Consider the following 15,993-nt stretch of genomic DNA (forward strand, 5'->3'; position numbering starts at 1 on the left):
CAATTGAAATGTGGATGGTGTATACAGATGTTGACTCATGTGGATGCTATTGCTATGGTCTCTCAGTTAACACCACTTAAACACCTGGATCTGCCTCCTCTGTAGCTTGATAAACAGGCATGCACAACCAAGCCCAGCCCTGAAATATGTAATTTACTTTGCATTTGTCTTAATTTTTTTTTGTACTTTGAGATTTCTGAAAATTTTCATTGTCTCTAGAACATTTAGGGATGCTTGTCCTCTTCTGGCTGTTTTTCTTTCTTTCTTTTTTTTTAATTATTCACTTCTTTCTGCTATTCTGGTAGAGAATTAAAGATGAATCAGGAAAGACATAATAAAGCATTAGATATCTGTCTTCACCTGGAGACTAGTATGTTCCCTTCAGTTTTGAACATTCAGATCATGCTCCATTAGATGAAGTCTGGTTTCTCAGGGCTCCATGGTGCCTAGTGATGAAGAAAACTTTTTATTTGTTCCATCATGCCATTGCCTTGCATTATACTTCTATAAATAGAGTATAAGTTAACATTAACATATTTTGCAGGCATTTTCTAGATGTTTGCAGACATTAAGTCAATCAATACTACTAGGTTGTTTATTTGTAGATATACAGCCTTAGGTAAACCAATTCAGCCTCCCATGCCATCAGTGGCTATTTTGCTACAAGAGTGTTATTATAAATAAAATTAGAGTGTTAAAAAATGAGAAAGGAAAGAAATGAAAAACCATGTAGAGGATTCCCTGAAGTAGGAGACACTCTGTTTTGGTTTAACAGATTATGAAAATTATACTTTATTAATAAAACATAGCGATGATGAATTTATTTTGCATATTCACAACACTATATATTCTTGTCAAAAACACTACAGAATGATCTCCAGTTGTATTTAATATATTTTAAATTGTTGCTATGAACATTGTCATCTCACTATACAATTCATTGCCTTTATAAATCCGAGCATGTCTTATGAAAGATGCCTCCCTCCATTTCATAGCACAATGTTCTAATTATCTGCAAATATTTAAGCCACTAAATATATAAAATTTTCACTTGCATTTTAGTGGAAAAGGCCTCTTAATCCCTTTTAACATTCTAAATAAAAACAAATATACATACTGAGTCATGTTAAGTAACACTTAAGGGGTCACACAAGAAACCCACATCACACTTGTGCTACATACAAAAAGCACTAAATTTCATTTGGGCATCCACACAAAAAAAATTACACATTAAACCATATATAATAATAATTAGAAAATTACAGACATGTGCCTCTAAATTAATCCATTAAAACCAATTACAACAACAATGACAATGACAATCTATGTACAATGAATAGATTTCTGAATCACAGATAATAGTCAAATAATCCTGAACAAAATTCAAAATTAAGACAGTTCAGTGGGACACCTCTTGGAGTGTTTTTAATCATATTAATTTATAGTAAAAAAATCACTCAAAAAATCACTCAAACTTTATTCCTCATTAATTTAAAAACGTCTCTTATTCATACTCATTCTTAATTTTAGAGCTAATTTGTTATACTATTGCAATATTTTACTTTATTTAAAAGCACATGAATATACTATGTCATATTACATCATTAAATATTTGCATAAATACACGCAGCACATGTGTATATATGTAAATATTTCTCTAATTACACACATGATGAAAGTGCAAAGTTCATGATATATATATATGCACATACACATACACACATTTGATATTTTAAAAGTACATATAAAACAATTATCAAAAGGTCTTAGTGATTTTCTGGGTGCCTATAATAGTGGCACCCACATTTGCTCTTCAAAATGTCTTTAGAAACTACTTTTTCTGAGTACAGTTCTAGTCTTCTTCTCTAAGTAACAAGTTAGAATGTGTAGGCTATATTGGTTACTGTTTGCAATGTATATACTAACTCAACTAATAGAGTGCTATCTCAGAAGTTAAATCGAATTTTTATCACATCTTTGAAGTAGAATTCACTTATGTGAGTTACACTTAACCTTCTTTGAGATGGTAGAACCAATATTTTGGTTGCATGTTTATTTTTAATTAAACAGATATGCCAAAAATTGTCATTACAGAGTCATAACATTTGATTATAAACCAGAGAACATATTTAATTCTCAAGAGCTTGATATAAAACAAAAAATATCATTAATGTTAATAATAATCATGTAAAACTACCACATATACTGATATTATGGCTTAAAAATGCTTGCCAAATTTGAAAGATAAAACATTAATATTAACCATCTGCCTGGCAACATATTGAATAAAGTTTCTTTGACAGAGTCAAAGATTTATGACTATTGAACAGACTAATTAAATAATTACACATCTTGATTGAAAAATATATGTAGTTCATTAAAATAGAGACTCCAACTATACTCCTCTGGCTAAGTCCTACTCAGATTCTAAGTGTGCATTTTAATTAGAACAAAAGACCAACATTAACTTCAATACAGCACAATAGTTCATAGTAATAATTGCACATTAATCTCTTGAGCTTGCAAGAATATAGCACATGACATATGGCATAGTACCAGCACTTGTGTGGTCTTTCAGAGTCTGAAGTGGTGCATATTAATTAGCCCCTGAAAAACAGAATCTGTTTTCTCTGAGAAAATTTACCTTATTGTTTTCAAACATCCAAGGAATGAGATGGAATACTGTTCGGCTCTATCTCCACTTGTTAAAGTTTTCTGCGGATATACCAATGGAATGACTGCATCTGAGTTCATTCTTCACTATATCCTGAATAGAAAAAAATAGAGCAGCTATCCATTTCTTTGGCTTTAGTGATTAGATTTTGGCTGAAAAATATCAAAATTACCAGTTTGGTTACATGATAAGCACTGAACCTGTATATTTCAAACCAAAAGTATTATCAGAAATATTAAGATTTGAATCAACTTGAGCTCACATATTACCTGAAAAAAAACTCAACTTAGTCCATTTGTCTATAAATACTGATGGGTTCTGAACTTGAGATTACAATATTTTCAAGAAGAATGTCATCTTGCAAGAAGCCAGGATTCAAGACCCTGTTCATCTTGGCCACACTGAAGGCACTTGGAAGAGCAAGGCAAAATTACTAAACTAAAGCTTGATCTGATCAGAGATAGAACTCAAAATTAGTCCTCATGGGAAAAGGAAGTAGACATTGGGATGGCCAGAGAAAGGTTATGTTGGGTTTTTTTTTTCAAGTTGTATCAATTTCATTTTATTCCATTGAATATCTGGTCATTCAACCAAAAGAATTCTTTTGGAATCTTCTCTTTGACTGTTTTATCATACAAATGTCAAGTTATTCTGGAGGTAAGCAAAAACATTCCCTTTCTTAGCCCTCATAGCCATTTTTAGATTATTGTTAAAAATCCATCTAACCCCTTAAATTCTCCTGTTACATTGAATCAACTACAACACCCACCACCCTACATTGTTGATGTAGAATCTGTTCTCTTTAGTCTACCATCCTGGCTTTCATTTTTCATTCATCCCCACTATTATCATTCATAGTGAAAGGTTATGTTTTAAAGAAATATTTTCTTTTTGGTGCATAAAAAACCCTACTTAACTGAAAAGCATTTACACTTACTGGTGTGATTAGAACTCTGTGAAGCTTTTTAAGATCTTTTAAAATGGTAGATTCAAATGAAGATTTTGTTTGTTTTGTTTTGTTTTTTGTTTTTTTTGCCAGTCCTGAGGCTTGAACTCAGGGCCTGTGCACTGTCCCTGGCTTCTTTTTGCTCAAGGCCAGCACTCTGCCACTTGAGCCACAGCGCCACTTTTGGCTTTTTTCTATATATATGGTGCTGAGGAATCGAACCCAGGGCTTCATGTATACGAGGCGAGTACTTTACCACTAGGTCATATTCCCACCCCTCAAATTAAGATTTTTAATTTACCAGATTGGTAGATTCAAATGAAGATTTTAATTTAGCAGATTGCATTCATGTAAGAAATTCAAGTTTAGAAGGATTCCTGGGGTACACTTAAGATGTTGTAGTAAAACTATTATATTATATTTATTGGAATGTGTGGGTCTGTTTTCTTCTATCAAACACATGGGTTGATAGAAGTAGAGGTAAGAGGATTTGTTTGTTTCTGTTTTTATTGTTAAACTGTTTGGAGATCTTTTCTTTTTTCCTTTCCTTTTTTCTTTGGTTAATTCCCTTCTGTTCTGGTTTATTTTTTTTTTCTTTACCCTTTGTCTTGTATATAAGTTTATCTGATTTGGGTAGAGGAAAGGGAAACACAGAAATGGTGGAACAAAGGGGGAACCAATAAATCAGTGAAATTTACTAGACACTATTTCTGAAATCAACTATACAACGTTAAGAGTAGGAAGTCGGGAGGGGACCAAGTGGGAGAGAATGAAGGAGAGGATGACATTGTTCTAAAGGAAGTGTGCTCATTACCTGACTCATGTAACTGTAACCCCTCTGTACATCACCTTTACAATTAGATGTTGAAAATATAATAAAATAAAATAATTCCATCCTATTAAGCAAATATGTGGCTGAGTTACACTTAAATGGTCTTTAAAACCAATGAGATGACAATTTGTTGTCCTAAGAGAAAGCTTAATTTTGGTGTAATTAATTACTACAGAATATCTTAGAGGATTTTTTTCTAAGCCTATCAATTTATTGTGCAAATAATTGTAAGATTTTATTTGAGGCAAAGATGCTGATTCATCACCAGTGAGACAACAAACATTTATTTCATAACAAATAATTTATTTCTGTGACTTTTGTTTTACCAGTGGAGATAACTATTCTATGCTATCTATGTATTTAATTTAAAATATTGATTAGCTAGGGGCTGTAGCTTTAGCTACTTAGGAGGCTAAGATCTGAGGATTGTGGTTTGAAGCCGTCTCAGGAAGAATGAGGACTCAGGATTAGGATAGATTTGAGATCATTAAAATGTGATGAATCTGGAATGTGAAAATAGATGTTCTAATACCCTCCTCCTTAATTTTCATTTTGAAAATTTCTGATATAGATTGCTAATTTTATACCATGATAGTAGGTGCTTTGATGAAGATATTGTGCTGTGTCCTGACTTCAGGTGTCTTCTCTGAACACTTCCATGTTTTCCCAAGTAACCTTTCTCTGTGTCCTTTGACTGGATTCCCTGGGAAGTTGTATTTATCAGATACAGGAGAGCCAAACTGGCTTGGTTATACAGATTGTACAGCAAAAGACCATCTTCTCCCATGTGTTATGGAAATGAGTGTTATATCACTGTCGTAATTACTTTCAATATACCATGTGAAACCATAGCTTTTTGTTGTTGTTGTTGATGATGATCCTATTGTATCCCTTTCCTGTGGTTGTCCCTGTGCTATCACTGTATCTCATCTGAGTACCCTGGATACTGTATATACTGGTATTAGAACTAGGGAAGGAAAAGGGAACATCAAAATTGAGAGACAAAGAATAAAAGACAAACGACTCCAAAAGCAATACTTATAAAACCATTTGGTGTAAACCAACTGAACAGCGTATGGGGGGAGAGGGGGGAGGAGAGGGAAAGGGGGAGGAGGGAAGTGAGGGAGGAGGTAACAGTACAAGAAATGTACCCACTGCCTTACGTATGAAGCTGTAACCCCTCTGTACATCACTTTGACAATAAATAAGTAATTATTCAGAGAATAAAAGAAATCACAGAAGCTTAAAAAAGCCAGTAGGGCTTTTGCTACTAAGTAAATAGATGACCCTGTTCATGTTTCCTCATCATGATCATACTTTGTTCTGAGTAAAGTCAGGGTCTTAAGGCTTACACAGAATGCTTATGATTGTGTGTGTGTGTGTGTGTGTGTGTGTGTGTGTGTGTATGTGTATATGTGTCTATGTCTTAGATTTAGGCTTTTCCACAATGCTGCATGGGATTTCTGTATGAACACAAATTTCACCAATCCACAACTGTTTCCTGTACCTGGGGAAAGAGTTATGTATGCTACTCTACCTCCTGGCGCAATTCTATATATGAACTATTTTGAGAGGTACCAAGCACCTAAAAATCTCAGTAACAAATTATAAGCACTGCTAATTCATATAACCCTTGCTATGAACTCGCTCTGGATTTTATTTACTTAGATTTATTGGTGGTGATTTAAATGGGATAAGTCTGGGACAGGTTGGATGTAATCATACCACAGCAGTTATCCTGTCAGTAACAAGGTCAAAGATGTAGAATACATACAGAGAAGTGTTGGATATCTCTTCTAATTATAATTTAGTTTTTCCAAATGGCCTTTAAATAGATTAGTAGACATAACTAAAAAAAAATGAGAATTCATAGTTAACCTCAGTTACCAAGTAGCAAGTAGCCTATCATGAAGCATAATGATAAGTATACAGTATGATTTACTGGACTAGATGATTGTTAAACAAAAATAAGGAAAAACAAACTTTGTTGCTTTCAAAAAGATAGTGGATTTGGGGAATCTATTTTGGATTGTCTCCTAAGATAGACTACCAGTTGAAGCTAGTTGGGTATCCTTTGTTTTAAATTAAACTCCACATAAACTTCATTCCACTGAGTGAAGATTGAATCAAAAGTTGACCTTTGATTAAATATTTAAGATCCTTTGATTTAAGGCATTCTATTAGGTGTTCTCATCCATATCGGATCTTTGCAAGAAAAAAAGATATTAGTATGATATCAATTCATGAAGGAACAAGACACTTTCAACTTCTTCCTACATATACTACTCAAGAAAACAAATATTTTCAAATAAGTATCCTGATTAAATTATAAGGTGGTCTCATTTCTCATGTAAAAATGTGTGCACACAGGCAATTCAAATGAAAATGAAGTTCTGCTTGAATCACTTAGCTAATTGCCCCAATTTTCTCGCTTGCTTTGGGAATACAAACATTACTTAAAATAGGACCAAGTGACCCTTATAAATCAATGAATCTATACTGATTAATTATTTTCCCTCAACCTTAGCTTTTTTAAAACTAACATTGGATATAGGCTTGTCCACACCAAATGGACAGTTAGACATACAAGGACGACTTGAAAGTTTCTGATGATATGAATGGAATGGAGAAATGTGTTCCGATAATGAATTTGAAAGAGAAATTTCAAGAGAGATGTTCTGAGTTTGTATTTCCTGAGGGGAATTGAATTACCTGATACCAGAAGTACATTTTACAAACTAGCTTTAAAGATAAGTGAAGAGCTTAACCTGACTCTTAATGGGAAGAATTTTAAGTTTGGTGAGATAGCTGAATGCTGGAATTACTGAGTGGCAAAGTCAATATCAAAAGTGGAATTGCCACAGGGGAGAAGGCTGGACACATTGCAAAGACATGCACAAAAACACTGTCTTCATAAAACTAGATGCATGCATATATTCGAATTACACCTTGGCCATTATTAAAGGTAAGGAAAGAAAAAGAATCAAATTTTCATCTGACATCTAAAGAGTCTTCATTAATTGATACAACCAAATATATCTTTTTAGAGTAAGTTTATTTTTTCTGTCAGTAGTGTAAAAATACTTTGATGCTTTTGTGATGTTTTGGATTTTCAAACAAAAATTTTGCCTGGGTTGTGTTCTTTTTTGGTTTTGTGAAGATTATATAGACTCCTGTAATAACTACCTTGCTTTAAGGGGGAGTTTTAGCAAAGACAAAAAGAAAAAGCCTCATGGATACTTTCATATTATGATTTTTTTCTGTTATTTTAACTTAAGCTAGAGAAAAAGAAGAAAAAAAATTTCTTTCTCATAAGACATACATCACTCCTGAACCTTTTATAAACCAACTTAGGCACAGTTATGTGGGGAGGGGAGCTAAAAAAAAAGCTAGTCACCGTATAAGTTGTTAGGAAAAAATTTGCATTTAAATTGCACTGTGCAGCTATCTGGAGATTTTTCCTTGGAATGTTTATGGCTCTTATTTTTTCATTAATACTTTAAAAATACAATTTCATAAACAGTGTATTACTACATAGAGTTTTGTTAAGGAGAGAGACTTCATTTCAGAAAACAGAAACATTTAAAGTGGTTCTGGGCAACCCATCATTCATTCAGAATTTTCAGAAATCTTCACATTGAACATTTCATAGTAAAGTTAATCTGAAAGTATATCAATTTGCCATTTCATTATGAAAGCTCAATCATTAGAAACATGTCCTGTCCATTGGAATGAAGGTACCCAAAGCTTTTTGAAATTTGCCCCCCCATAAAAAACCAGTTTATATATAAAAATACAGTAGATTTCTTTTTAATAGATAAATCTTTAGTATTAATTCAATAACTTGCACTTAACTATTCAGAAACAGATATATGAATATCAAATGTGCAAAATGATTTTCATATGTACATCAAAATACATTGAAATAATAAGAAAAGCCATTTGAAAAATGTCTTCATTGTCAGAAAATCTGGTCAGATTAGAACTTTTGCTTGCAGAATTGTAAACAGCTTTTTAAAAAAAAAAAAATCTGAGTTTTCTCAGTTCTTTCCATCCAAGACATTCTCGAACACATGGAGTCCTGCTTTGAAGTAAACCTGAGCTGAATTAATGCTGCCCCACACATCAGACATGGCGGCTTGGAAGGTCTCATTTGATGCCTGTGACTCGCAGTGCTCCAGGGTCTCCAAGAGTACTGAAAACTGAAGCGTCTTCTCATCCATGCGGTACAGGATGTTCCTACAAGGAAATGTGGAATGGGTAAATGTTTAAAGCACAGGCTGCTTTCATAGCCAAACATAATGAGCATTGCCAGGAAGCAGTGAGGTCTGCAATAGAGGAAAATATTATAAGAGTGCAATATCACCGTTTCGCAATTTCTAGTGAATTAATGCTTATGGTCATTGACCATCAGTAGTTTGACATGTTGATGAGATGAGATGAGAGATCATTAGGCATTATATACTTCCTGGGAGAAACACATGACATGCTAATATAGAAAGAGAAGTTTTCTAAACAAAATTGACTACAACTCTGATAAAGCTTCTAAATATAGTTGCTAACAAAATACAAGATAAAGTGTTTATGTTAAATTATACCATGACTAGAAAATTAAAGAATGTGAGAGTGCCTACATGGCAAGTGATTCAGTTTATTAAAACAAATAAACAAGCAAACAAACAAAACCAATTATTTGGAATCAAATAATAGGGGAGGGAGAACCTTTAGACCAGGGCTTGCTGACAGCCTCTAGGTCTGGATTATTCCTTATGTGACAGCTAATCTGTGCATGATAGGGTATTTAACAGTATCCCTATTTTTGTGAGGGTGAACACCAATAGCATCACTTCTTCTTTCATTATTTTTAGTTGTACAAAGAGGTATCAATGCAACATGTCTGTTTATGAGAGCAATGAAATCATGATCAATGTCACCCCTTCCATTATTCTACCTCATCTCTCCCAACCCCATCTCTCACTTACATGTAATCACACGCATGTTGCATATACATGTGCATGCGCACACATACACAGATACACATACAAATACACAAATGTCTCTAGATATCTCCCAAATCCCTAACAAGGAAAATTATCTCTAATTTAGAAGTGCAGTTTCAGACTAAAAGAAAAATGTAAGCCAGTCACAAAATCCCAATTTTCCTAAATATTTACAAGCAAACTGTTTAACATGTGAGTAGTAAAATATTTATTATTGATTATTTGGTGATATAAAAGGCTCATTATAATTTTAAGTATGGTGATGGTACCATAAGGATGTCCATGTCTTCTAGAAATGTGGTACAGTAATATATGTAAGGGAAATGTTAGTTGGTCTGGGAATTGGTTTAAAGCATTTGGAGGGAAGGGATTCATTATGCTATTCTCTCTACTTCCATATGTTTGAGATCTAGATTTTTATGCATGTTTCAATTGTGCAATACGATAGTGCCCTATAATTCAGCCAAAAAAATTAGGAAGGAATATGGTGCATTGAGTCTAAATCACTTTATTTATTGATAGATAAAAGATACATTTTGATAGTTATTATAGACTTTGGCACCCTTGGCTTATTTCCAATGCAAAGTATCTGAGATAGCTGTAATTCTATGTTCTCAAATAAGAAACAAACATATAAATAACAGAAATACATTTGTTTAACTGTCATTGGAGGGTTGTAAGATCTAGTTGTAACAGGTGAAGGTTTACAACAGGTAAAAGTCTGAAAAAGATACATAACAGAAATATTGGCCCTCTGACCTAAAAGATGATATCTCTGACCAGTTACAAAGGTTGAGGAATGGAAGGATGTTAGAAAAAGTGGGAACAAACAGTTGCCAAAATATGAAGTCACAAAATAGCACTTTGTGCTATGGAATCTATGTCAATGCTTTGGGACAAACAGAATGAGCAATTTTAAGACTTGAAAGCAAGACAGCTTTCGGTCAGACAGCCTGCTGTACTGAGGGAAGGAGTAGAAACATTCTTATGGACAAGGGAAATCAGTGAAAGATTTTAAACAAAAGAGATAGGTGATTTCATTTGGAAATAATGAATTTGGTTGTAGTGTAAAATGTGGAGACCATTTAGTCCAGAAGAAATTGACAAGGACACAAGTTGCCTAGAGATAGCTGAGTTTGATAAAGTAGAAAGAGAGAGCACAAAATTTAATCAACTCACAATTTTCTGCAGTGTTAACCTGGATATTGTACACCTCAAAATTACTCTTTCTGGATTTACCATCCTCTTCTGCCCAGATTCTTCGGAATTTTTCCACAGAGACTCTAGGATGGTTATGGGGCATTAAAATCTCCCTGGCCAGAACTCAGGAAATTGAACAATAAAATAGGTAGCATTGACCAAGATGCACTGCACTCATAAACTGACTTATGCAATTCTAACCTCTTTGTATAATTATTTAATAATAATATTTTAAGAAAATTAGCTCCTTAAGTTACCTATCATATAGAGTATCTTTCTTTTCTGTTGTTATACCCTGACTCTGATCCATGTTTTCAATGCACATGTTACTTTTAGAAGCCTGTGCTAGAGCTTGAACTCAGGTCCTCATGTTGTTGTTAGTGTTTGGGTCAAAGCTAGTGCTCTACCCCAGGAGCCACACCCCAGCTTTCAAGAATACATTTCAATATCCTCTAATATCCTCTCCCATTACCTTATCAGTTTCAAGTGTCATTATTAATCATCATATAACAAATATATTTCCACAATTTAAGAGGATACCTTCACAAAAAATATCAAATACTTCCATTCCCTGAGGATATGTTATTCAGAGTTCTATCAAATAAAAGTCATTGTAATCATTATCACGGACCTTCTTTTAAATAAGCTGTGCATCTGCAATTTGTTAGAAAGAATAACTGTAATGATTCTCAAGCTGTTACAGTGACTTTCCTACAGTTTCAAAACTGATATAAAGCACATTTCTACATTCCTTCTATGCTTATTAAATGACTGATATTAATATTCAATTTAATGATAAGGTGATATTAGTAAAACAAAAAATGGTACAGGATTAATTCCTGAAGGGGGAAAAAAATCTCTTTTAGCAATGGTCAGTCTCTAGTATATTTACATAAATATCAACCATGACTACCATGGAATACATAGAAGAAAGAGAATATAAAAAAAATAAAAATATTCCCTGCAAAGAACATTCAGACATAAAGCATAAAAAATTCAATATTATTATTACTTTATTGAACCAGAAAACAATATGCATATTTGTTAAAGACCAGTGCAGCAGAGTCTGGTCTATGCCAATATTAGCTTCTCCTAACTAGTAAGCAACACAGTGACATTCCTTCATAGTGACTGTCAACCCGCCAAATGCATAGGCATGGATCTTTCCTTGGTTTGAGAAATCCCACAAGGAGATAAACACATTTTCCATATGCTACATGATTCAAGTAATAGACTTGTGGCAAGCTATTATGTAAGATAAACACTCACATCCATTTCCATCCAAATTTGTTGCAAATCAGAATAAGCCACAGATACTAAGAGCCTCATTGAATATAAGTGACTAGGAAGCTTTTATCTTCATTTGAGAGAAAATGTTCAATTTGAGTAGGTGTTCATATAAGTTAGGTTAGTTTATCTTTATTATAATAGCAGAAATATATTTTACCTCCATAGATTACATTATCCCCCAAAACACACTGGGAATAACAAAAAAAAATCTCTTTAAATTTTCATTTAAATGATCATTTCTCCTTCTGATTTTCAGAAGTGGCTCATCTTTTCTAATTTTGCTTTTCTGTACTAAACCCCATTTCACATCCTGCTTAAATACAAAATATTTCTGCATATATATCTCTTCCTGATGAGGTAGTATATTATTTTTGCCTGAATACTTGAACTTAGAGTGAAACAAAAACCTAGGTTATGATTTATACTCTATCACATATATTCTGCTTGGGACTTGAACTCTGGGGCTGGGCGTTTGTCCCTGAGCTCTTCAGCTCAAAGCTAGCACTCTACCACTTGAGCCACAGCACCACTTCTGGTTTTCTGGTGGTTAATTGGAAATAAGGGTCTCACAGACTTTCCTTCCCAGACTAGCTTAGAACCAGTATTCTCAGATCTCAGCCTCCTGAATAGCTAGGATTAGAGGCATGAGCCTCTGGTGCCTGGCTCACATATATTCTTATATATGTGATGGAATATTCTGAGGAAATTTTTATATTCTAAAAATGTTAACCCTACCTATCCCAATCATCTATAGAAAGCAAAACTACTATTTGCTTTATTGGGGGGAGGGGGGGCTGGACCTGGGGATTAAACTCTGAGCCTGGATGCTGTCTCTGAGCTTTTGTACTAAAGGCTTTTGCTCTAATACTTGAACTGCAGCTCCATTTCTAGCTTTTTGTGGCTAATTGGCAATAAGAGCTGCATGGACTTTCCTGCCTAGGTTGGCATCTAACTGTGAATGCTTAAATCTTAACCTCCTGAATAGCTAGATTATAGGAATGTGCCATGGGTGCTTGGCATATTTTTAATATATAAATTCTTCCTGCCTTTGAAAAGATTATATTAGATCAACAATTCTGAGGGACATTTTGCATTAGAAAGTTCTCTGTAGGCCCATATAATGTCACAAATTTGAACTTTACTCAAAAGTATTTTAAACATTTCAATAGCATATCCTATAAGAGGATTCAAGAGTCTTTCCTTCCAAATTCTGACTGATATAATTCATATTAGCACAGACTGGGAACTGACCGATTTCCTATGAAGTGTTGCATGCAAGATAGGAAAAGAGAGTGGAAGGAAAGTAAGACATATACATGCAGAATTTTCATGACAAGAATGTGTCCTTTACAATTAGAAGATTATATATCCCACATATTCCTGCTCTTAGATATACTTGCTTTATTGTGGAACTCAGAAGATTTCCTGCAGAAACAAGGACTGTGTTTGCACAGTTCTGATTCAATAAATCATTATGCCATTTGCATACATACAACATATATTTCAGTACAGCATAGTCGGGACATCAGACATAATTAAGATATGACTTCATTGAAATCATTTTTGTGGTTATCATGTTTAAAATAACACTAATTCCACCCTCATGCCTATCTTCCCCCATCTGTAACAATTTAGACCGTATAAATTTAGTTCATATAGTTGTCCTGACCCCCATACAACACAAAGAGACTACTAAAAGGAAAGCGTAATACATTATTGATGACACTAATGAAATTACAACACACATCACTCATGTTAATGGGTCTGTTTCAATGACACATCACAGTGACCAGGAAAGAACAGCACCAAACTCAGAAACTAATTAATCACTCCAAGAAACATCTGTGAAAGAGATGAAGTATCTTTACTCAAGTGACAAATCTTTCCCATTCAACTAAGGCAAAAGAAAACTGAGAGGGAAATGAATTTTGAAACAAAGGCATCTAAAATCTTCATGAGTCATTTCCATCTGTGTGAATTAGCAAACCAATGATGGAAATACTGGCTTCCTTTCAAATGCTCCTTCTTATATTCCTCAATAGGAATAAGATGCCACCCATTGCAAATCTGAATTAACATTCATTATGCCACACATTGAGAAAATCTTAAATGAAATCACACTAAATAATAAGTCATGTCTTTCCAACCTGCTTGGGTCTACAGGGTGGATTCAGAAAGAAAAGGCCAGGTCAGTTTCTTACAATTGTTTCTTATTCTTGTAGGATTGTACAGACTGTACTCTGAAGTTAATGGTGGATTACTATATTTATATTGACATTAGAAAAGATTATTTGACTGGGATACCACATCCACGAGAATTCTCGAAACACAGGGCTGTACTGTTGCTAGTTCAAATAAATTAGCTTTCAGCTAAATTTGAGTTTGAGTTCTCTCCTAATAAAAGCAAAATAGGAATTAGGAGTATTGTTGATATTGTCAAGCTGTAAACTCACTCTGTAAACAACAGAAGCAGAAGGATTTGTGTGACAGATTATTTGCAAAACCATCATCCTGCTTGGGGCTTGCTTAGTGTGCAGGAGAAGCTGTGCTTAACCATCAGCATCTGACCAAAAATAACAAAACAAAACAAAAAAACCCAAAACCAAAACCAAAAATCTCTGATTAATAAAAAAAGGAAAGCTATAATTATTCTTCAACTTGTACACCAGAACCTTTAAATCATGACCATGCAACTCATTCTATAAAGGGTGTATTCTATATCCTAGTGTTGAGCTCCTGATAATGCTTGTTTTTGATATTTGCTTTGACAAAGTATGGCATATGTATAAGTCAATGCCATAAAGACCCTGTATGCTGCCTTTCTCTCTCTACCAAGCCATCATGTGATCAGTTCTGAGTTGGCCTGCTAGAAGAGAAGAGACTGCCTGGAACACAGGAGATCTCATCAACCAAGGTCGTACTTTGTCAGTTCATCCTTACACAACTCAGAATCAGCAGGCAGCCATAAACAGAGCCAAGAGATATCCAGCACATTCTGTCCCCCTGCACTGTCCAGCCTACAAGGCTGCAGTAAAGAAATATGAACAAATTATTTTAACTTTAAAGACATTGTTAAAAACCATTAGATTTCTGAGAGAATTTGAATAGATATGTGATATCAGTTAATAGAAGACAAACACTACCAAATCAACACTTTATCGAGACTTCCAGAAAGACAGCAGAGGAGAAGCAGAGCCCTAGCTGAGCTCCCTCTGACACTCCAGTTTTGCCACTCAAGGGAAAATTTTACTCCTAGAATGACAGCCCAAGTAAGTTATAACAATACAGGGATTCTGGCCAAGAAGGAAAAATTGACTTTGCTGGCCTGAAAACAGATTTGAGCTCCGGTCAGCGTCCTGCCACCACGCCAGTGCCAGCACAATGCTTGACATTCCTCGAACCTAAAGCACACAGTGGCAACCAGGAAGCAATCCTCTAGACGGCAGCAGACAGACGTAGATCACAGGCTGAGCACTGAAGGGCTGAAATCACAGAGAAAGCATGAGTACCCCAGGAAGGACATTCTCACTTGCGCCCAGGAGCAGATTCTGAGAGGTAGCCTTCCCCCACCGCCAAAGCAAAGCACCATCTTTGACTCTGACATAGGGTCAGACCAGAGTGGAACTAAAGCGGGCCTGGGAAAAGCAAGGACAAAGCAGCCATCTTTGAAAAGGGCAAGAGGGACCAACCAGTGTGACCCAGCTCCACCCAGGAGAACGACCCCTGCCCAGGCAGGAGGCTCCTCCTGGCCGCGGCTCACACACTCAGGTGAACTCAACCAGAGGTGCCCCACCCTGCCCACAGGAATTTCTAAATTAAAACTGAAAGCAGCAAGCAGTTACCGGTGGCACGGAACAACCACACGGGAGAATAAACAGTTCCCATCACAGAGGAAGCCCAATTCCCAGCCAAAAGTGGAGCTGAATTCCATAGTCAGCTCCCCCAGGAAGCCGCCCCACCCAGGAGTGAGGAAGCTCCCCCAGACAAGTGACTCTCAGCCAGGTAAACCAGGCCAGAGGTGCCCCGCCCTGCTGAGTCCACAGCCTATTCA

The 15,993-nt window shown here is 35.1% G+C and overlaps 1 protein-coding gene across 5 annotated transcripts in view; it reads right to left on the minus strand.

Annotated features, from left to right (window-relative positions):
* Positions 1–15,993, minus strand: part of Naaladl2 (N-acetylated alpha-linked acidic dipeptidase like 2) — a 1,189,792-nt gene that overhangs the window by 23,700 nt on the left and 1,150,099 nt on the right. For 4 of the 5 annotated variants that reach the window (XM_048347096.1, XM_048347098.1, XM_048347095.1 and 1 more), the window contains one exon: positions 8,478–8,691. The exons of the other annotated variant lie outside the window; for it this stretch is intronic. In XM_048347096.1, coding sequence (XP_048203053.1) covers positions 8,493–8,691 — 199 coding nt within the window. In that variant the 3' untranslated portion in view covers positions 8,478–8,492. Of the gene's footprint in view, positions 1–8,477; positions 8,692–15,993 lie in introns of those variants that run through there. 5 annotated transcript variants of the gene reach the window in all.

This window comes from Perognathus longimembris, chromosome 5, assembly GCF_023159225.1.
Source record: "Perognathus longimembris pacificus isolate PPM17 chromosome 5, ASM2315922v1, whole genome shotgun sequence".
Taxonomy (NCBI): Eukaryota; Metazoa; Chordata; class Mammalia; order Rodentia; family Heteromyidae; genus Perognathus; species Perognathus longimembris.